Source organism: Rosa chinensis, chromosome 2 (assembly GCF_002994745.2).
Source record: "Rosa chinensis cultivar Old Blush chromosome 2, RchiOBHm-V2, whole genome shotgun sequence".
NCBI classification, from domain to species: Eukaryota; Viridiplantae; Streptophyta; class Magnoliopsida; order Rosales; family Rosaceae; genus Rosa; species Rosa chinensis.
The window spans coordinates 36,998,181-37,021,648 of NC_037089.1; the positions used below are offsets into that span (position 1 = coordinate 36,998,181).

The window sequence follows — 23,468 nt, forward strand, 5'->3', positions numbered from 1 at the left end:
ATCATTTGTGATAATAACCCTTTAATTAAACACATATATATTTAGCTAAGACCTGGAACTTTACATTCTTTGGTAACTTGTTTCAAAGGAAAAAAATTCTTTTCATGAGCATTTACAGCAGGTTCAATATGACTACGCACACCATTACTAAGGGGTTTGACTTGTTACCATTAGAGAGATATATTTCTTGTCAACTTCATGAGATTCATACTGTTGAAGAAGTTCCTTGGTGTCAACGATCCAAAAACCCTCCTATCTTGCATGGTCTACCATTTGCTCACCTAAACTAAAGGAGGACTTGGTCTAAGGTCTACAGATAGATTTATAAGGCAGCATAGCTAAACATGGTTGGAAACTCCTTACTGAACCTGATAATTAGTGGGTTAAAGTTATCACTGCTAAATACCTTAGGCATAGCTCTTTTCTCTTGAGTCTTGACTAAAGAAAACATGCTGCTTCTTCTGCTTTGAAATGTGTATTCTAGAAGCTAGTAGTCTAGAACTTTGCTAACTAAAGTTATAAGATGGATTGTGGGTAGTGTGGAACTTTAATTGGGTCTCCTACTACTGATCACAAATTGATCCGAATGATAGTGTTTGTGATTATATAGAGTGGTGCCTGGAGTGTTCCTAAACTTCCTATCTATTTACCTAATGATATTTTGTTCATAAGATTTTTTTCTATAGCTTTACTACCGCCTTTTACTTGGCACTGCAAGATGAATTAGTTTGGGGTCCTGCTGGAAAATGGCAGGTTTTCTATTAAATTTATCAGCCTCTCTGTGGCATACTAATGATTTGCCAGTCTAGAACCAAGTTGATAAAGGCTGGGTTCTTCGGGAAGGTTTTCGTCAAGCTATCTTTCAAGGGTATCGTAGTATTCATTCCAAAAAAAAAAAGGGTATCGTAGTATTCAAGTTGAAGGAGACTCAAATACCCTTCTAGATAGTGTCAATGGTCAGAAACTCAGAATTTGGATCCTCTAAAGTTAATTTACATAAATTTCATAAAATCCTAATCCTCCTTCTAATCTAATGAGTTTAACTGTGCCACATAAGCTAAAAAAATTTCTTTGATTTTTGTTTTTCTCAAATCAATCTTAACGTCATTAAAATACCTCAAGAAGAAGAAGAAGAAGTCTAGTCTTCTAACTGAATTCAGATCGAATGAAGTTAGGGATTTCTAGTCATTTTTATTTCTCCTCTGCCTCCAATTCCTTCTTTGTGCTTCATTTGCTATTTCTCTTGGCATCCAGGGCTGCATTAACCATGAAACTGACTTCTTGCAATTCTATTAATTGGAAAATTCATCAAGAAATAATGATCCTATGCTATTTAATTTGTTTTCATAAGTACAAATTCGATGTATTCCGTACAACATAAGTTTAGGGCTCCTGAAAATTTTGATCTGAAGATACCCAAATTAAACATAGGAATCAATATATTTGAATAGGAAAAGCATGAAGACGAAAACTGGTGTGTGTTGAATTTGGCAAGACTGGTTTTCCCTAGCTGCACGTTGTCCCTAATAGATTGAATTTCCAGTCATGGTTCAAGACTATCAGTCCTCATTGAAGATCCCTTTTTGAAGCTTGGTCTGTTACACTACAAACAATCCTCATGAGGATTGGAGGTCAAAGCCAAATTATGGCGCATGACGACCTTTCTACCGAAGGATGTTATGAACGCAGCAGTGCTTTGGACGCACTGGCTGGAGAAAGATTGACCCGTTAAGAGTCGATTTTTTTTTATTTATTTAGACTTAACGGCAAGTTAGCGGTGTTTACACAAAATTTTTAAGGATTAGTGATAAGAGTGATGTGTTCAATGTAACGTTAAGACCATTAGATTATATAGAGAATCAAGATTTTATGAACTTGACATAACTTCACATCCTCCTCACTTTAAAGGAGACGTATCCCAATGGTCATATTCAAGTTCCTCGGGAGGACTAAATTTTTGGTCGAATTAATCCTGTTTTGTGCTGCACAACAGTTTCTTTAAGTGAACATGAAGCCAACTTCGTGGCGGATGTATATAGTGACAGCTACCAGACATCATCGTGAGGTCTCCAATTGGGTCCATTCTCGTCCTGTAAGTGCGATGATTGTTTTTCACATTGATTGTTTACGTGTTGGTTGTGTTAGAAGGACAAAGTAACACATATATACTTTAATCATATAACATTATTTATAGACATATTTATATAAGTTTCCCATGCCTAACAAATTTTGTCCTGTCTAATCGAATACCACCAGAGTAGAAGATTGATGATACCATCATACTTGTTGTTCGTCCAGTATATTAATTTGACTAGATTGATATAAAAATAAACTGATTCTATACATTAATAGACTAACAGTAGTTTTAGCAATGTTAGTTATTTTTGAGTTAAATTTTAGCTAAAGTAGCTAAAAAGTCATTTTAACTAGTCACTTTAGAAATACGTCTGCATCAGTGTTTTATATTCTGACTAATTTTGAATTTATATTATTTTTTAAATGAATAATAAATAGTTGAAATGTATTTATAAATTACATTAAATAGCTTAAAAGGAATGTTTTAAATTCTAGAGAGCCTCATTTCGCTCTCTCTATATTTAGGAGCGAGATAGCTAAAAGTTATAATGGAGAGCCACTTAGGAGTCTGGTGTAGCTGTTAAAATAGATAAAAAGCTAAACATGCTCTTCAAAATAGCTTAGGAGACAAAATAGAGAGTCTGTTAAAAATGCTCTAACTTAGCTTAAATTGATATAAAAATAAACTGACTTTATACATTAGTAGTAGTACTCAGCTTGATTTCGAGCTGCTCTATGACCATAGAAAATTGCTCTATATTTTGATGTACGATAGAACTTTTCCTCTTCCAAAACATGAGTCATAAGAAAGGTTTGCTCCAATGTATTGTGATACACGAATTTCCGCAACCATACCCACAAAAAAAAAAAAAAAAGAAGCTCTTGCTGAGTATTCCACAAGTAAAACTGGCATTTGCGTGACTCAATTTGTTGGTCAAACAGATCATACCAAATATAATCTAATTGCACTTTCACCGCCAATCAAGACATATACATCGCCTCCAATTGCGTTCAAGTGATAAGGATGGTCAAGACCAGATTTGACACCTTTAATAAGACCTATTCATGGCTAAACAATCAATTAAAGTGCCCTAGTTTTACATAATTGACTTACTACATGCCTACTTATGAATCCAGTTGATCATACATTCAGGCTTATCTAAAAGAAATCCATTTATCCAAAAGGTGTAACTCAGCTTCATTAGTAGTTTTGGTTACATGTCATTGAAGAACCAGCAGCGAGTACAGACCTGTCGTATATTGTGAGTCTCTCCCTCCACCATCTTCTGCTTTCCATACCAAACCCCATTTTGAACTTTGTGTCAAGTTTGCCTATTTGTACCATGGTTTTGCGAGTGCTTCTCCTGGTTTTGCTTGTATTCAACTCTCTTGCATTTGTAAGCTGTGTAAATGAGGAAGGTTTAGCACTACTTTCGTTCAAAGGATCCTTAACTGAGTATGCCGAAGGCTCTATGAATAACTGGAACTCTTCAGACCAGAGCCCATGTTCATGGGATGGAGTCACATGTAAACAAGAGAAAGTTGTATCTCTCAGTCTTCCAAACAAAAATCTTTCCGGGATTTTCCCTTCTGCTCTTGGGAACCTCTCTGCCCTCTGCCGTCTGAATCTCAGGAACAACAGGCTTTTGGGAAGACTGCCATTAGATTTGTTCCATGCAAAGGAGCTCCAGAGTGTGGTACTATCATCAAACTCATTATCCGGGTCTGTTCCAGCTGAGATACAGATGCTCAGTTCCCTACATACACTAGATCTCTCACAAAATTCATTCAATAACTCCATACCTTTATCTATAGCTCGGTGCAGGAGACTAAAGAGTATTGTCCTTGCTCAAAACCATTTCTCTGGTTCCCTTCCAGATGGTATCACCAGCTTGGCAAGTCTTCAAAAGCTCAACATTTCCTTCAACAGGCTCAGCGGTTCCATCCCCAAGGGCATTAGCAACTTGTCGACTTTGAGAGCAACTCTCGACATGTCTCACAACTTGTTTAATGGTTCTATACCAGCAAGCCTAGGAAACCTTCCTCAGAGAGTTTATATTGATCTCAGTTACAACAATCTAAGTGGACCAATTCCACAGATTGGATCTCTTATCAATCTAGGACCAACAGCTTTTGCAGGCAATCTTTTTCTCTGTGGACCGCCATTGAAGACCTCATGTTGTTCAAGCACTCAAGACTCAAATTGTCAATCCTTGTTTCACAATCCGCCTCGTAATTCAGGTCGGAGCAGCAACTCTAGTACATGTGCTGTGGTCTTTGTCATTGCAGGTATCATTATTGGGATTTGTCTTTCTGGTCTATTGTTCTCCAAATGGTATAAGAAGATCTGTGCTTGTAAAGTCAGTCGACATTTTGAACAGACACTCATGCCCACGAAGGACTTTCTCTACATTGCTAAACACGGTTCAGATTATCCGGAGCATTACCAATTTGTGCAATTGGACCTGCATGTCAGTTTAGATCTTGACAAACTGCTGAAAGCCTCTGCTTTCTTCCTTGGTAAGAGTAAAACTGGGATTGTGTATAAAGTTGTCCTTGAAGATGGACGAACCTTGTGTTGGGATCCCTCCTTATGTTAGAGACATTTGTCTTGTATGCAATAAAGAAGTAAAGAAAGTGGAAGACAAGGCATGCAGGAGACATGCAGGAGACAAGGGAAAAGAAGAAAAGGAAAAGGCATGCAAGGGAAAAGAAGAAAAGGAGAAAGCATGAACCGGCTTTGAAGAGAGAGCTAGAGAGAGAGTGTGCTGGAGAGAGAGTGTGCTGGAGAGTGGAATATATATATATCCCATATCGGCAGAAGGAGGGTGAGAGAGGGCAGAGAGCCCAAACTCCAGAGAGAGAGGTTCATATACAACTCCAGGAGTCTTCAAGATGTAGAAGATAGGGGGAGTGTGTTCAAGGGCGTGTATAGCTCTTGGGGTAGAGTAATCTTCTAGGATTGAGAGAGGGTGTACAATGGGTATCCGATTGGATACAAGGCTCGGGTTGGGTATAAACACGAGTGCTCAAGTTGTGTATAAATTTGAGCGGTGTAATCTTGTACTTGTGTAATTCTCTCATTAGTGAAGATGAAAACTCTCTGAGGACGTAGGCAAGGAAATTGGCCGAACCTCGTTAAAATCTTGTTGTCTTATTGGTTTGCTTATTTCTTATTTCCATCTCTACTAGTAGTACTTGCGTGACGGGGGATTAATTTCCCAACAGTGGTATCAGAGCCGATGGTTTGGCTGGGACAAGTCATGCATCCATGGTGTAGTCAAGCAAATGGTCAAGGTGGCAGCCCGAAGGTGCAATAGGTGGAGTCAGCTCGGAAAAGTTCTTAGCAAGAAGAGCGGGTCGGAGACTCAAAGAAATCCTCATCGATGGTGTATCGATAGGTGGAGTGATTCGTGAGCTAAGGGGAGCAAGGTGGACTCGGGAAAATCCTATTCAAAAGTGGAGCTGCAAGGGATCATGATATGACTCAAGGGGATGATGGCTGGTGAGGTTGTTTGTCATGGCAAGTTCTAGCACCTCATCATTCAAGGTGGAGTCAGTTAAATGGTTAAGGTGTTAACTCAAAAGTGCATTAGGTGGAGCCAACTCGAGGAAAATTCCTAGCAACGTGGAGCGGGTCAAAAACTCAAGAAAGTCCTAATCAAAGGCAGTTGATAGGTGGAGTGACTCGGAGGCTAGGTGGTGCGAGCCAGACTCAGAAGAAAAAAAAATCCTAATTAAAAGTGGAGTTGCAAGAGACCAAGATATGACTCAAGGGAATGATGGTTGGTGAGAGTGTATATCTCACTACGGTGGTTCGTGGTGTCAGCGATCGTGCTTGTTCGTCGTTCGTGGTTTTCGTTCGCCGAAGGTTTGCATGTTGATCGTGATTGCTCATCATGACTTCAAGTATTGCCTCATAGTTTGAGGTGGAGCAGTTTGATGGAAAAAGGAAATTTCACTCTATGGCAAAAGGAGAGTGAAAGACATCCTAGTTCAACAGGGCTAAGTAAAGTGTTGAAGGGGAAGGATGTGAAACCGGAGAAGACAGCGGAAAATGCAAGGAAAACTGTCGGGGATTTAGTGATCATAGCAGGTCTAAATCCAGAGGCAGGGTTGCTACAAGCGTCGTGACTAGGGTCACATGAAGCGAAAGGCTTGGATGGCGTTGCTGTAGCAGAAACCGATTTTCATATGGAGATGCTCTCACAATCTCCATAGGTGACACATGTTCTTTGACTGGATATTAGATTTGGGATTGGCGTACTTTGGGTGGTGTGACGATGTCCCAAAGTTACAGAGAAATTTAATATCCTTGAGCCAGTTAGACTCCAAAGGCTGCAGGGTTTCGTCAGCAGGGGGAGTTATGAAAATCACACGTGGCGGCATGGTCCTAATGAAGGGAGAACAGTGTGGTAGGTATCATCTGGTATGTCAGACCTTGATGGATAATGGGAAACAGGAGTGCGCATAGGCGAGTCTCGTTTGCGGGTACAGCAGAGACGTCGTTGACAAGTTTCCGAGTCCAGATGATGGTGAGAAGGTAAATCCTGCTAGGGAAGAGGTCGAGTCAAGGTTCCTCTTCAGAGTCAACAGGTGATCGTTGTCTCGGGGTAGTTACACATGGTATTGGCCGATTGAATCAGGGGGAGCTAGGACCAAATGCAATTGACTCTGATTATGTGTAATTGCGCAACTAGAAGGCCAATGGAATACTTGTGGGTATAACAAGTTGTGTCTCGGATTGAGATGACTTCAAGGATTGAAGTGGTGATGCGGAGCTCTCCACCAAAGTCGGGAGGGGGAGATTGTTGGGATCCCTCCTTATGTTAGAGACATTTGTCTTGTATGCAATAAAGAAGTAAAGAAAGTGGAAGACAAGGCATGCAGGAGACATGCAGGAGACAAGGGAAAAGAAGAAAAGGAAAAGGCATGCAAGGGAAAAGAAGAAAAGGAGAAAGCATGAACCGGCTTTGAAGAGAGAGCTAGAGAGAGAGTGTGCTGGAGAGAGAGTGTGCTGGAGAGTGGAATATATATATATCCCATATCGGCAGAAGGAGGGTGAGAGAGGGCAGAGAGCCCAAACTCCAGAGAGAGAGGTTCATATACAACTCCAGGAGTCTTCAAGATGTAGAAGATAGGGGGAGTGTGTTCAAGGGCGTGTATAGCTCTTGGGGTAGAGTAATCTTCTAGGATTGAGAGAGGGTGTACAATGGGTATCCGATTGGATACAAGGCTCGGGTTGGGTATAAACACGAGTGCTCAAGTTGTGTATAAATTTGAGCGGTGTAATCTTGTACTTGTGTAATTCTCTCATTAGTGAAGATGAAAACTCTCTGAGGACGTAGGCAAGGAAATTGGCCGAACCTCGTTAAAATCTTGTTGTCTTATTGGTTTGCTTATTTCTTATTTCCATCTCTACTAGTAGTACTTGCGTGACGGGGGATTAATTTCCCAACACCTTGGCAGTGAGAAGACTTGGAGATGAAGGTTCCCAAAGATTTAAGGAATTTCAAACTGAAATTGAAGCAATTGGAAAGATGAAGCATCCAAATATCACCACTCTTCTGGCATATTGCTGGTCCATAGATGAGAAGCTGCTCATATATGATTACATTCCGAACGGTGACCTTGCTACTGCAATTCATGGTAAGTTGGTAATTAACCAAGCCCTACTAAAATCAAACTTAACAGACTAAAAATTATCTTTGTGATTATCAATATATGCTTATTCTGACACATGTAATATATGATTTTGCTAGGAAAAGCAGGCATGATATCTTTCACACCTCTTTCTTGGCCTGTACGTCTCAGAATCATGATAGGCTTGGCAAAAGGTTTGGCTTATATTCATGAATATAGTCCAAGAAAATATGTCCACGGTGACTTGAGGCCTAGCAATGTACTTCTTGGACAAAACATGGAACCCCATATCACCAATTTTGGACTAGGCCGCCTCGCCAAAGTAACTGAAGAATCCTCATCCTTTCAACTTGAACAAATCACAACTGACACATCATCCCTTCAGAATTCTCCATATGTGCAGAGGGCTGCAAGCTCGATAGCTGCAGCAGCGCCTTGCTATAAAGCTCCTGAGGCCTCCAAAGTTGCCAGGCCATCCCAAAAAAGCGATGTTTACTCATTTGGGGTGATTATGCTGGAGATGATTTCTGCAAAAATGCCATTCAGCAGAGTTGGTTCTGAGGAAATTGATTTAGTTGAATGGTTCCAGATCAGCATTGAGGAAAGGAAGCCAATCATTGATGTATTAGACCGTTTCTTAGCTCCGGATGTAGACATGGAAGAGGAAATTGTTACAGTAATGAATGTTGCTCTTGCTTGTGTTGCTAGAGCCCCTGAAAGAAGACCTTCTATGAGGTGTGTGTGTGATAACTTGGCCAGATTGGCCTAATCATCCTACTGGTACAAGCATAGAAGTACTTCCAGACTCCAGAGTTCCAGGAGACCACTTGAGAGTTGAGACCTATTTTATTCTTGTGTAATTGTAGAAACAAAAACAAAAGTATATATTTCCTGCCTCTAAATTTCACACTCTAGTAATTTTTAAAATTGTTGTACACAAGAGAAAATTTCCCAAGCCATGGCTGCATATATACACACCCAAAAATCTAATAAGCCTCGTGCTTAATAATTGTCTTGATTATATAGCCATAATTGCCTTATTCTTACTTGATTTCCAAGTAGGTACGTAGGCTTCATTTAGCCTCTGAAACATTCCGGGTTGCTCACGACATAGCCTCAACTAAGAGTTAGGTTCATTGGGTTACGTATTACTTAGGCTGCCGGGAACATTGTGCCATCTTGGCCTCCAAAATTTTATTTTGGGTTCAAACGCTTATTTTTAGTGTGTAGAATCCATAATTTTTTTTCTTTTACCCCACTCATTCCATAATATTATTCAAATTTTAAACCGTAACCTCCAAGATATTAGTTATCTCAAATAACCAAACAAACTACGACTGAAACCGGTAATGGATGTGAGAGAGAGTTGCTGAATTGCTATAATGATTTTTGTTTGTTATTTGGGAATTGGGATTGTTGTTTTCTATTTGCTGCCACTATTTTTCTTCGACAAAAACGACGGCGTTTGCGGACGAGCTGACGAGTTTAACGCCAAAACGACGTCTTTTCACTCTTTTGGTCTTCTTCTTGCTCAAGCATCAGCTTGTTGACCATTTTTGCACGGAGAGCTCTTGTAGAAAAATTGAAAATTGGCGCAGTTGCCCACCTCAAATCCGCCCCCTGTGATTATTGGTGAATTGTGCCCGAAAGTTAGAATCTTTGCCACAAAGATTTGATTTTTGTAGTTGGGGCAGATGATCATGGAGAGAAGAAGGAGATGGTTGCTGTTGTTGGCACTACTTACTTGCCTCTTTGCTTCTTCTGCTGGGAGAGGTGAAATTTCAATTTACCCACTAAAAGTTTCTTGCTTTTCTATTGCATTAAGTATAGTTAAGCTCAAATTAGGGACACTTCACATTGAAACTGTAATTGGTTGGAGAAGAATTGGTTCAAGAGTTACAATGGACAAGGTTCACTAATGTAATACTGTAATTGATTGATTTGGTACACTACAAAATGTTGTTGTTGGGTTTACCTAACTAGAATTTGCTTCAAGGATGTTGGTGATTTTAGTGTGATAGATACTTGAAAGGTCATAAAATTTAATTAGGAGAAGAGAGGTGTGAAAGGTTGAGAATTATACCCAATGTAAATTGGCAGAATATAGATTGAGGGTATTTTGTGGGTGTTGGAATTTATATCCCAAATCTTTGTTATTGTTGAACTTCTAGGCCCATGTTTAATAGTGAAGCTTTGTTTCTTCCAAACGCAGAATGGAAGTTCAAGCACAAGGTTCATAGCCAGAGCCCTGTCTACAATCATACGCTTGCCACAATATTGGTTCGCTATGCCTCTACAGTAAGTTTCATGGAATATATGTTTCTAAGCATAATTTACATGATATAATTGGTTCCTGGAGTGCTGTAAATGTGACTGAGGGAGGTTGATTTAGTGGAGTATTCAATCTTTTTTCTTAAATGGGAAACAAAGCTTATGACATTTGCTGGATTAGATGTCAAGATTTCAATCACTAGTACATAGCCGCTATACGTTCTGTAGCAATTGTAATTATACTTCTGCTATCATAGGTGTATTTGTCAGATTTGACAGAGCTGTTTTCTTGGACATGCGACAGATGTGATGGCTTGATTAAGGTACTAACATTTAGATGATAAAACTTCTTTTATCTAAAAGTTGTGGGCCTTATTCCTTTGTTCGATGGAAACAGGATTTTCAAATGATAGAGATAATTGTGGACGTCCAGCATTGCTTACAGGTGCAATTTCTTACTTCTCTCTGGTTTTATACTGTTGTTGTTTTTCTCTTAGCTGCCTCATTTTCACATTGTCATTACTTAACCAGGCATTTGTTGGGGTGGCAACAGATCCAAATGCTATTATAATTGCATTTAAAGGGACTCAGGGAAACAGGTAGAATACTTGACTGCTTATATCCTTCCTGCTTGATTTTTCTTTTCTTTTCTAATTTCATTATTATTAAGCCCAAATTATTGACTGACCAGTAGAAGGGAGCATGCTGATTGGTTGTGTGCTGGTCCATTGTGGGCAATTACATATTTGGTGCCTTCTATAGAACTTAGCGACAAACTAACAGTTGTATTTGTTGTGGGTTTTCTCGAATTATATGCATCTCCACCGGCAATCTATCTGATCTGTTCTTTTACCAGAGTTGTTTGTTGATTAATATTGATTTTTTGTGTACAGTATACAGAATTGGATCGAAGACTTATTTTGGAAACAACTTGATATAGATTACCCTGGCATGCCTGATGCAATGGTACTTACTGCAGTGAAGTTTCTCCACTTGTTTGCTTGCAGTGAAGTTTTGATTTTCATGCTTTTTTGGTTGTTTCAGGTGCACCATGGTTTTTATAATGCTTACCACAACACAACCATACGACCTGGAATTCTAAATGCTGTTGCAAGAGCCAAAGAGTTTTATGGAGATATTGGCATCATAGTGACAGGGCATTCAATGGGAGGGGCAATGGCTTCATTTTGTGCTCTTGATTTAAGGGTAATCATAACTAAGCCAGTCTCCATTACGCACGTTTCATCATACAAACTTTCTTAGTTTCAGTCCATCATTTTTGTTTCATACTTCATATAATCTTGAATTGATGAGTAATGGGGCTCAATTTGTGTTAGCTTTCTGGAGGGGAGTGTACTGGGTGACTAGTGTCATGTGTCTTTGCTGGAGTAGTTTGTGGGCAGAACATGATGGCCTAAGGCATAAATGTCCACATGGTATATAAAATGATAACTTGTAACAGTTCTTCAGGACAAAAGTTACGTATAATATTCCAGTAGGCAGGGAAATAGAAGTCCTGTCAGTGGTAGTATGCATTAGCCGTAGTAGCACTTGAGTGGTATGGTTATCTTATCCTGCCAAAGCCAGTCATATCTTATGTCACACTAGTGATATAGAACTCGATGAAAATATAATTAGTTGCTTTTGAAGTTTTACTGATCAAGATACTTCCATGGGTCAAATGAAATTTCTTGAATGGTGTAAAAGAGTGTAAACTTATGTCAGAAGCCTACCTGACTTGAAGTTTTGAATGTAATTTGCATTTCGCTGCTTGTTGGTTTTGTTGTGCCTGATGCGTACATGTTATTTCTTTATATGTTTATTGTAGTTTTCACCGGAAGCATATTCTTCAAGCCAGTGACATTGTAACGAAGGATCCTTTTTCTCTTTTCTTTTTGTTTTCCGAATTCCCAGGTTAATCAAAAGGAGAATAATGTTCAAGTTATGACATTTGGACAACCTCGAATCGGTAATGCAATTTTTGCTACTTACTATAGCGAAATTCTGCCACAGACTATACGAGTAACAAATGGAAATGATGTTGTGCCTCATATGCCTCCATACTACACTTATTTTCCTCAGAAGACATACCACCACTTCCCAACAGAGGTATTTTTTAGCCCACAGAGGTGGATTACATGTTTATTTACTTTTAAACCTTTGATCTCTCTTTGTGGTCAAGCTGTTAATGTTTTTGTGCTCCTTAATCATATGTAATCAGTGATTTCTAAATAAATTTACATTACATGTAAAAGAATATTTATGCTTTGTCCCTGATCTTTTTCAAGAATACTTGTCACACGGCACTTTTTAGTTTCGCATGTGCACTCTAGAAATCCACAGGGGTGACATTATACCTGATCTGAGTCGGGTTGACACTTTAAGATGAATTTAGTATGTTTATTGATTGACTGTTGTACACGCCTGATGCATGCAATGTTGACATATTGTATATGGTGCTCTCCAATCTAAGAGAATAAATAGTTCTGGTTTTACAGAATACTAGAATGGTTTATGAGTTCTAACCCTACATTGTCTTCTGTAGTGATGAAATGAAATGCACAATCTCAGTGTTTCAATTTTTTATTTCTGTAAATTTTTTGACAATATTTATTATTATTTTTTTTTTTGGGGGGGGGGGGGGGGAGGGAGGGATTACCCATGTAATCAAATCCTTCTCTTACCTGTACCCCTTGAGAGCTCAATTTTGACATGTGTGTTGATGATCGTGTTGTAGCAAGTGTCTTTCTTTTTTATACCATTGAGAGAGCCTTATTCTTATTGTAGGTGTGGCTTTATAACATTGGATTGCGAAGTCTTGTTTATCAGGTTGAGAAAATATGTGATGCCTCTGGTGAGGACCCAACCTGCAGCAGGTAACCCCTCTTGTGCAGCGATAACATGGAGATTTGTCGTCTCAGTTTTTTTTTTTTTTTTTTAAATGTTCTGCTACATTATAGCTCCCTTGAACAATCTTAGATGAGTAACATAATACAAAAGTTGGAAAATACAATCTTATTGTCAGTTTCGATGTTACAATTTTTGAGACGTCTGTGCAGGTCAGTGATAGGGGACAGCATTTCAGACCATTTAGTTTATTATGGTGTCAAATTAATGGATGAGACATGGAGACCGTGCAAAATTGTGACGGGTCCTGGTTTACTGGATCATGGAAGATCAGATCTGGAAGGAAACTTTGTTCTGTCCAGAGATGTTGCAACTCCTGTTCTCAAATTGAAAATACAATCAGATGCTGGGGGAAAGCCTCTATAGACTGTCAGCTGTGATTCCCCTTGGCATGAATGAGAGAGAGATTGTTTCTGGGGTCATGTCCTGAAAAAGCTGTTTCAGATTTATGCGTACTGCCTATCCATTTTGGAAAAACTTTAGCTGATGAAGATGAGGGCTGGTGCTGCAAATGATGCTAGTGTATAGATTAATCTGTATGTGTACATAATCATTCTTTGGAATATCAATGCTGACTTTGTGTTTACTTGTGTACAAGTACCTGATACTTCAGAATTTCTTGATACTGTTACTGTCCACTATGATTAAAAGGATCCACCATTCACCATTGACTCTGAGAGTGTCTGTTTTTCATACATTGTATCTTTTCTATAGTAATAGAGACGGCCACAATGCTATACTTAAATGAGATTCCTCTAAGTTGATGTCAATATTTTCTGGTCAAATCTTTCTTTGTTTTTGTGGTGGTCTGGTGCCAAACTGCCAATTTTGATTTCTACTTTTGAGTATCTTAAATCATGTTAAGTAGAGACGCTAAAGCAGTAATTGAAGTGATTGGCAAATCAGAAGTCATCCTCAGGCATGAATGCTTGATCCTAGACGAAATCAGAGAGTTAGCCAAGTCTTGTGTACTGTAGTTGGATCTACACTTCACGGGTCTGTTATAGAGCTACTCATAATGTAACTAGAGCTGCATTGTCATTTACTCGGTTCTCAGTTTGAATAGAGGAAGAGCCTTCTTTGATCTCCTCCATTATTGACTGGTTATCGATATGCTAAACGTTAGTCCTCAGTTTGGCCTCTACTTCTTAGGGTCCCGTGTTTGGGATTCAAGAGAGGAGCTTAGTTTTGTGAGGTCATTCTTTGTCGACATGAATTCTACTAGCAATACTGTAGGATGCTGGTGATTGCTCTACTGTCTGATAAGTTTCATTATGTTTCTTTTCCAAGCAACCACAATTGCATGCCTAGGTGAGTGGTTCGATTCGTAATGGAATGATTATAGCTTTGATTGGTTTGCAAGACTTTTGTTTTTCTTTAAAGCACTCACAAGTGGTTTGATCGATCGTGATATTTGAAAATAAATTTATTGTTGTTACTCAGACTTTGGTGTTTATTACTTTAAATCTTACCGCAAAGTTTTCTACCAGTCGATGCGCGGTCGACATGCATGCTTAATAGCTTGGGGGCCAAAGTGGGGGAGCTAATCTAGTGGTTTCTAATCAAGGCTATGAAAAGTTGTTGAGTTGTCAAGTACTTTAAGGCCTATGTTTTTTTTTTCTTCTTGGTCAAAGGGTCAACCACATCACACATGACATACTCGAGGCTCACCGATCGCTCTCACTCGTATTTCTTCCAAACCAGGTAGGTACTCACATGTACTCTTGCCCCTCTCTTGCACACTACAGTACTTGGAGACAGCCAACGTTTAACCTCCTATTGCTAATCCTAGCACGCTAGCATAACTCTCGTTCCGTGTACCATCTCACAGAAGGATGGTACACGGAGCATAACTCTCACTCCTATATTTTTCTCAAAAGCCACGTTAACACTTCACAAAAGTAATATTGATGGATGAGTTAACGAACGATTATGATTTTTTTTTTTTTGAGGGCAACGGAAGACTAATCCATTGATCGAAATCATGACGACCTCACTCGGTCAAGCATGAGGGGTACAAACACCCCCCATATTACAATGCGAGCTCCTAAGAGTTCTGAAACCAAAAGGAAATCCAAAAAAACTAAAATTCAAAAGAAAACTACTAGCCAAAGCAAATAAAGAAACAAAACAAAACTGCGAGATCCGACATCAACGAGCACGAGACACTTCCTTAACCACTTTGACGCCTAAGACCCTACTTGGTGTACATCGCCGCCATCAAGCAAGACACGTCACTCGCCCGAAGATGGAAGGGCTCATCTCCTACCCGGACTGGGAAACAGGCTTAGCCAGCCCATTAGGCCTCTCAGGCATGCCAACAGAACCACCATCAAAGGGCCCCGACTCCATAGACCCGGAGTCATCCACGGTGGCTGACACCGATGCCGCTTTGACTTTGTTTCGCGAACCCCGAGGCCTGCCCTTCTTCTTGTAGACCTTAGGGCCTTGAGACAGCTTCCCACCTACCAAACCTGCATCAGAAAACTCGAACCCAAGATTTTCCGGTTGCAGGGTTACCGGCGCCAAAGCCAAGCCATGCTTGGCTCGCTTACCATCCGCAGGAGCATCCTCAGCCCTGGGCCGGCGCATCCCCACCACTTGAGTTTGGGTGGAGGTACCCTCAGTACCAGACAACACAAGCGCAGGAAGCTCACGAATTTGTACCGGTTTCTTCTTCGACAAGCCAGGGACCTTGAAAGTAGAGATCAATGGAGAAGAGATGGAGGGCTGAACGTTTGCCCTAAAGACAAGGGCTGGAACGATCGGTCCACCAGCCGTTTGTGATCCCTGCTCCGCCCCAGCATTAGCTGCCAACTCGTCCACCCTAGGGCATCGTTGGCCACCATGATTCAGCATAGCACAGGAGTGGCAGCGCCCAAGGAGCCTTTCATACCTGAATCTTAGGGTTAGGACGTCAGAGGGAGAAACCCTAACCCTACGGTTGAGACGCACCGGATCATGGATGGATAGAACAAGCCTAACTCGAGCATCGCCCCTACGCAGCGCCGGACGATCCACCTCCAGCACCTCGCCAATTGTCCCACCAACCAACCGGACGGTAGGTTATGTCAAAATACCCGGAGGTATACCATCAAGTGTAACCCAGATCCAAACAAAATCCAACTTCACTGCAGAGAGCTCCGAAAACCCATCGTAGTCATTCAAGAGAATCATAGCACGTTGGAAACCCCACGGTCCTCCCTTCTTTACTCTAGCTACATCCTTGTCATGGGTGAATGTAAACAGAAAACGGTCACCCCTTGGTTGTACCTCCACGGTTCCAGTCAACCTCCACATAGATCTTACCGCGCTCCGGAATGAATCCAGCATCAGCCCCCTGCAAGTATTGAGCCTTCCTACCAAATAGAAATTCCGAGCCAAAAACTCTTTCCCCTGAACTCGGAGATTCCCCAAATCAACTGGTTCTTCTCCCTCCTTGAGCGACAGTTTAGTCGCAAGTCTGGCAGTCATGGATGCGATCGCTGCAGCCATGAAAGTAAAACGCCGCACAACGTTGTATACTCGAAACCCTAACCCTAGCAGAGCAGAGAGAGAGGAGAGTAAAAGTCGCGGTATAAGGTAGAAAGTATATTGAAAGTAGCGAAGTAACGAACGATTATGATTGAATAAACAGTAATGTCAAAAAGAAAAGGAAAAATATATGTAAATTGTAATGAAGTCGGAATTTTTGTTGCACATTAATTTTTAGTTGTAAAAGAATCCAAATTGTGGATGGTAATTCCAAGATCTTATTAGTGAGTTTGGCAACGCGCATTTGCTACGGACATTCCGAAAGGCAAAAGCATCCAAGCCGTGTTGGTTCGCTCGTTGGTTGTTTAGTGGAAAAAATGAAAATCCCGCGCTTTTCTTTCTCTCTCTCTCTCTTCCTTTTACCCGTAACATGATAGTGAAAAAAGCCCCCTCCCTTATATATTACTTTTTTATTGAAACCTCCTCTCCAGTCTCCAATTCAATTCCTTTTCTCTCCACCCCCAAAAAAAAAAAAAAAAAAAAATCCTCTCTCCTTGTTCTCCCATTCCTCCATTTCTAGGGTTTCTCTCATCTCCACCTTCGCTCTCTTCAGGTATGTTTCTCTGGATCTATTCAATTGCATCTTCTATTTCCAGATCGCATATCTCCGGAGCTAATTCAGCCTAGGATCGTTTGATTTCTGAATAGTCGGAATTTTATCTTCTAGATTTGTGGTTTGAATTGATCGTTCTATGTTTTCGTTTGTGCTGTGTTTTTTTTTCTTTTCTTTTTTTCTTATAGATTTGTGGGTTGAATTATGTGTTGTTATTGTTTTTGGAAAAAGGTAGAAACTCATGTATTGATAATTTTCATTCAATTTGGTAGAGCTAAACTAAAACACATGAAATTCCCGTGCACATTACCGTGTTCGTTCACCTAGTTTGTGAATCGAAGGACTTGAAGTGTTTCGGTATTTGATTGATAAGTTTGACTTGAAGTGCTTACTGTAAAGTTTAGTTTAGCATAAACATTGACCGTATGATTTTTGGTTTGACATTTTCTGTTTTTCTTTTTATCTGGATTCTGGACCTAGAATTGTAGATTGTAGCCTTTACGTTACAGTCCTGCATCATTCTATCACTCTGAAGTAGTGGTCACTATTATTTTGTCTTCACTGTGTAATTATTTCCTTCTATCTGCTCGATCTCGTCTCTACGTTTTAATCATTTAGTTTCTTTTTTATGATTTCTTTTGACAACCAGGTTTCCTATGCATAATCTAGATGTTGCCGAGCAATTCCAAGTCTGTAATCTGGGAGAAGTATTATATTTGAAGTAAAAAAAAAATTAAGACCATGATGGTCGATTTAGGCATCTCACTTGCAAGATTTGTGACCAGCTCGGACAGTTATGGTCCATTGCTTCTGGGATGGCTGGTCACCGGATCATTTGGTCTTCTAGCTATCATCTTTGCATTTCTTAAATGGGAGAGAAGGACATCTCTGAATTGGGTTAAAGCTGCGGCTAGAGAAAAGAAGAAAGTCTGGAAGAAGCTAAGAGCTCCTCTGTCAACCCATACATGGATAGAAGATATTACTAATGGTGAACAGCCATCTACATGCTGTGTTTGCTTGACTTCCTTGGTGTTTCTTCAGAACCTAAGCACTAAAGCTTCATCGCGCACTTCTGTCCATCGTTGTGTAGTTTGTGGTGTGGCAGCTCATTCTTATTGTTCTGATTTTGCAGTAAAAGATTGCAAGTGTGTGGCACAAGCTGGTTCTACCCATGTTCGACACCACTGGTCAGAAAAATGGGTTAATATGGATGATAATCCTGAGATTTCTGCCTGCTGCTTCTATTGCGATGAGCCATGTGGTGTTCCTTTCCTTGATGCTTCTCCAACATGGCATTGTCTATGGTGTCAGAACCTCATACATGTCAGATGTCACAATAAAATGGCAAAAGAGTCTGGTGATGTTTGTGATCTTGGTACTCTTAGGAGGGTCATTCTCTCTCCTTTATGTGTAAAAGAAATCGGTCACTTAAATGGAGGTGGAGTGCTGCGTTCAATAACAGATGAGTTTATAACTTCATCTGTTCGTGGCCAGTTTAGAAGAAAGCGTCATCGTCCTAAACATGGTAGTGGTCATAACTCATCCAATGATGCTCTGGAGTATCTGTTCAATGGGTTTACTGGTATGAAGAAATCCCGTAGTGAGAAGAGTTTTGACCACTTGAAGGATGGCAGGGCACTGAGCGTTAAGGGTAACCATAATGGCTTTATGCAGAAAAAGGGTGGAATTGTCACCTATGGTCAATATAAGAAATATAAAGTGGTTAATTTACCAAAGGATGCAAGGCCTCTTTTGGTTTTTATAAATGCCAGGAGTGGAGGCCAAAATGGGGCTTCTCTAAGAAGGAGGTTGAACATGCTATTGAATCCTGCACAGGTAATATTCCTTTAGCTTTAGCACCATTAATCTTGGGCAATTAGAACTGTTCAAAGTCATTATTTAATTTCTAAAAGTCATAAAAGATCCTATCAAACAAATAAAACAAAACTCATCAAGGAGAAGTATGGGGAATGATAAAATTGCTCTCCTTGCTGGAGTCTAAAGTTGGCTTTCAAATTATTGTAGTTGTCAGTTAATATTTTTCTTCAATTAGTTAGCTGTTTAGGTTAGTATTTAAGTGATAAGTATTTACTGGATATTACATCATCAAGAACTGATAATTAGCAGTCATTGATATTGGTATGCTATATATGGCTTTCCATTTTGCATATTATGTTCTTAATCAGCAGAGTTCTTCTTTAAAATGCAGGTTTTTGAATTGAGTTCTTCTCAAGGGCCTGAGGTTGGTTTGGAATTGTTCAACGATGTGCAATACTTTAGAGTTTTGGTATGTGGTGGAGATGGCACTGTTGCATGGGTCCTTGATGCCATTGAGAAGCATAAATTTGAATCACCGCCACCTGTTGCTATTATCCCCCTTGGCACAGGAAATGATTTGTCAAGGGTTCTGCAATGGGGAAGAGGCTTCTCTATCGTTGATGGACAAGGTGGCTTAACCACGCTTTTACATGACATTAACCATGCGGCAGTTACAATGTTAGATCGCTGGAAGGTAAACATCAAATCAGAAGATGATCCAAATAAAGTGCAATCCAAGTTTATGATGAACTATTTAGGTATATCTCTGAAGCTTCAATTTTCTGGTTATAGATTGTAGGATCTGTCTGACATTTCAATATTGCACTTTGAAAGGTATTGGATGTGACGCGAAGGTTGCTTATGAATTTCATGTGATGCGAGAAATAAATCCTGAGAAGTTCAGTAGTCAGGTACCTGCATTTATATTCGGGTGGCACTGTCTTATTGTTTTATAATTATATTTGTGGCACGGGTCCTTTTTCAATTGTTTAGTAATATGTACATGGTCTACTTAATTTTATGTGTGGATTTTTGAGTGGTATTGTATGGGAGCTAAAGCCTTCAATTCTATTTGTTCCCCCACCCAAAAGAAAGAAGAACAGCATCAACATCTTGGATCATGAAAGAATAGTTTTAAATCCACAGACCTTGTTTATTTGGAGAATAACAGGAGTAGAATTGGAATTATTAAGGGGCCTCATGTTGACTTTGATTGAAGATAAAGAAGAATTAAGCAGGAAGGGGATGATAGATGTGCAAGAGAAACCCAAATTAAGAAATTCTTCTGTTAGAGCTAAATGCTATGTAGTTACAGTTGTCAAAATGCTTTTGGTTAAACATTACAATTTCTAATTTGCAGAAGTTGTAATTAAAATGTTACAGAGAGAGAAATAATCTTGTGTTTTCCTTTCTCTGATTTTCGCTTTTCTGATGATTGCTATATTAACAGTTTGTGAATAAACTGCGATATGCCAAAGAAGGTGCTAGAGATATAATGGACCGAACTTGTGCCGACTTACCATGGCAAGTTTGGCTTGAAGTTGATGGGAAAGACATAGATATTCCAAAGGTAATACATCAGTCACTGATTCTTTTTGATGATTTAAGGTAATTCTTTCATGTATCAAGGGATGCCTTTTCCTTATGTTTTCTCTTTTTCTGCCTCCCAGGATTCTGAGGGTCTAATCGTGCTCAACATTGGCAGCTACATGGGTGGAGTGGATCTTTGGCAAAATGATATTGATCATGATGATGACTTTAGTCTTCAGTCAATGCATGATAAAATGCTTGAAGTTGTATGCATATGTGGATCGTGGCACCTTGGCAAACTACAGGTCTGTGACATTTAAACAACTTCTATTTCTTCATTTAACTGTGTTGGAATCTTTATGTAGAACCTGCATCTCTGTTACTTAGCACCCTGCCACTGCTGGCAGAATTAACAACAGGAAGGGTGGATCTTAACTTAATTTGAAACCAGTATTTTACTATTTATCTGTCATCATTGGATCTGCTGTAGGCATTCGTTGTTTTTCTAAACTTGGCCTTAGCCCCATAATCATGTGGTATCCTGACTTCTTAGAACTAGATTAAGTGAAAAAAAAAAAAAAAAGCAAGTTTTATCAGATATGGTTTTTGGTCTGTGTCTGGAAAAACTGTAGTAGCTGTCACTAGTGGATTGTGTAGCCATGCTCCTCAATATGTTATTAACAGGACGCCTTATCTATTACTATTATCTGAAGAAGAAAAAATATTTATGTACAAAATCTACATACAAAGTGGATGTTAAGTTATTAACAGAATGTTTTGATGTTTTAATTGTTAAGACAATTTAGCATCTTAGGAAAAAACAATTATCATCTTTCTCTGGGGAACTGTTCTTTAATAATCAAATTTGTAATTTTCTGTACAGGTTGGACTATCACAAGCTAGGAGACTAGCCCAGGGGAATATCATAAGAATACATGCATCTAGTCCTTTTCCAGTCCAAATAGATGGGGAGCCATATATACAACAACCTGGCTGTATAGAGATAACACATCATGGGCAGGTATGATTTGAATCCCCCTATGCAATCTATTAAATTCAAGTCAAACTCATATGCCTGATAATGTAATACAATAACTCTTTATGGATGTGGTAGAAAGTTGTGTAAATTTAGCATGCTTGGAATACTTGCTTTTCAATGATTTACCATATCAGAACACAGACCTGTTAGCAGTATATAGAATTCATCTTATGACTGCTTTTTGAGTAAAGTAAGAATCACATTGTTGGGGCTCACCCCCAATGTAGTCCCATGATAAAAATGTAGGTGTAATTTAAGAAGGGCCTACAAATATGTGTAATATAGTTTTAGAGTTATCGCATTGTTCTGAGCATATCCACCACAATACCCCATGTCATCCTCCTAATGTAAATGAGCCAAAACCATCAGTCAATCTGGGTTTTGCTATCTTATGTTACACCACTTTTATTCTATATCTATTCAAAACTCCGTACTATTCCCATAATCTTTATCCCTAAGATATTCTATTTCGGTTGTAGTGTTTGGGTTTATCTTGAGCTTGTTTCGCTATATTGATGTTCTTATCTTCCATGTTTGGAGCTAAGAATCAGTCTTTAGTGGGTTTGAGTTGGGAAAACACAATTGTTGGATTATCTGCGGTTGGACCCTGCACGTACTGGTGTACATATGGTCTTCTGAGTATTCTTATAGCATTAATTTTAATATATTCTTTGATATTCTATGAAGGGAGATGATAGATGCGAAGGAAACGAGATAATAACTATAAAAGATATATCTTGAGCAAAACTAATAGGTTTTTTTAATAGCTTTAAAGAACTTAAACTTTAGGTGTACTCTCTTATTTCTTGCTGATCAGATATTAATTCACCCATTCTTTCTGCCAAATCTAGCTACCCTCTCTAGCTTTTGATTGAAAAATAGGATGAGCAAAACCTGAAAACCGAAAGTAAATGTTCAAGGAGACCTAAAGTTGTGGGTATTGTTTTTTTTTTTTTTTTTTCAGGTGTTTATGTTGAGGAGGGCTTCAGAGGAGCCGAGAGGGCATGCAGCTGCAATCATGACGGAGGTTTTATTAGACGCTGAGTGTAAAGGCATCATTAACGCATCTCAGAAGAAAACACTTCTCCAGCAGATGGCTCTCCAGCTTGCTTGATTTCACATTCAAATTTTTGTTCTCCTTTTCAATTTTCTTCCACTTATTTTTAGCTGATCTTCTTGCCCCATATATATCGGCTGATTCAGTTGTCTATACACATTGCTTATTTGTAGAAGCAGTTTTTGTAAACCCCATAGCGAGTGAGAAAGAGAGTTAGATGAGAGCTTATAAATAGGAAAATTTGTAACGACATGATATTGGGTTCAACTCCCATTTTTGTGCAATCAATTATAATCGGATCGCTCCTGTTTGGCTTGGCTTTGTAATGGGAAGCTCGACGTACAGCCAATTCTGCATTTGTACCTTCACTAGCTAGAGTCAAGCAATTACGATGAAATAACAAGTCCCTAGCTAGAAGCATCAAGTGGTGGAGAAAAATTTGCTAGTTAACTAGAGACGTTCTGAAGCTCAAGCCAATCATTAAAGAAACAAAATGAGTAAGTTGAGTTAACGTTGCAAGAATATTTAGCAAGCTTATTGATCTTTCCATATGGTCGGAAATAAGAAAAAAATCGATAGCGAATAACCTGGAAATTGTCATATTGGGGCAAAGTAACGCCGAGTATGATGTTTTCACTTTTGCACACGAGTGTACTGCACTAAAACATTCTACACAAATTTTGTCCAACACTAATTTGTAATGCTTTTGCAAAGCTTGTATTTCGAAACTGGCCAAATTCACCTTTCAGGGAACACAATTGATAAATTTTAGGATTAGAGCTCTGAAGAAACATTATTAACATGGATATGTAACTCCAATATCATCCAAGTTCCATTTCCAAAGTTTGATCTCTCTGCGGTGTACCTCAACATATGCTAGTCGTTCCCGTTACAATGGAAGTTAATTTCAAAAGATACGCTTTAATGTTTTTCTTCTTCTTTGTAAGATTTTTCTGCAATTTCCTTTTGTTTTCTTTGCTAACAAGCTATCACAAACTGAAGTGTAGCAAACGAAATTTAATATAATAGACTTCACCAAA

The 23,468-nt window shown here is 39.2% G+C and overlaps 3 protein-coding genes across 3 annotated transcripts; all 3 read left to right on the forward strand.

The window, feature by feature from the left end:
* Positions 1-3,179: 3,179 nt before the first annotated feature.
* LOC112188022 (receptor protein kinase-like protein ZAR1) lies at positions 3,180-8,523 on the forward strand. The gene is made up of 3 exons (XM_040514311.1): positions 3,180-4,646; positions 7,536-7,725; positions 7,839-8,523. Exons 1-3 carry the CDS (start codon positions 3,420-3,422, stop codon positions 8,486-8,488), a joined length of 2,067 nt encoding a protein of 688 aa, XP_040370245.1. The 5' UTR covers positions 3,180-3,419; the 3' UTR covers positions 8,489-8,523.
* A 677-nt stretch (positions 8,524-9,200) lies between these two features.
* LOC112188020 (lipase) lies at positions 9,201-13,642 on the forward strand. The gene is made up of 10 exons (XM_024327036.2): positions 9,201-9,492; positions 9,932-10,017; positions 10,248-10,313; positions 10,388-10,435; positions 10,522-10,589; positions 10,884-10,956; positions 11,035-11,196; positions 11,905-12,099; positions 12,778-12,866; positions 13,050-13,642. The coding sequence occupies exons 1-10, from the start codon at positions 9,414-9,416 to the stop codon at positions 13,261-13,263; spliced, it is 1,080 nt and encodes a 359-aa protein (XP_024182804.1). The 5' UTR covers positions 9,201-9,413; the 3' UTR covers positions 13,264-13,642.
* Positions 13,643-16,821: 3,179 nt separating this feature from the next.
* Positions 16,822-22,784, forward strand: LOC112187494 (diacylglycerol kinase 2). Its single transcript, XM_024326316.2, has 8 exons — positions 16,822-16,984; positions 17,634-18,820; positions 19,194-19,560; positions 19,637-19,713; positions 20,253-20,372; positions 20,473-20,637; positions 21,216-21,353; positions 22,336-22,784. The coding sequence occupies exons 2-8, from the start codon at positions 17,726-17,728 to the stop codon at positions 22,483-22,485; spliced, it is 2,112 nt and encodes a 703-aa protein (XP_024182084.1). The 5' UTR covers positions 16,822-16,984; positions 17,634-17,725; the 3' UTR covers positions 22,486-22,784.
* Positions 22,785-23,468: the final 684 nt, after the last annotated feature.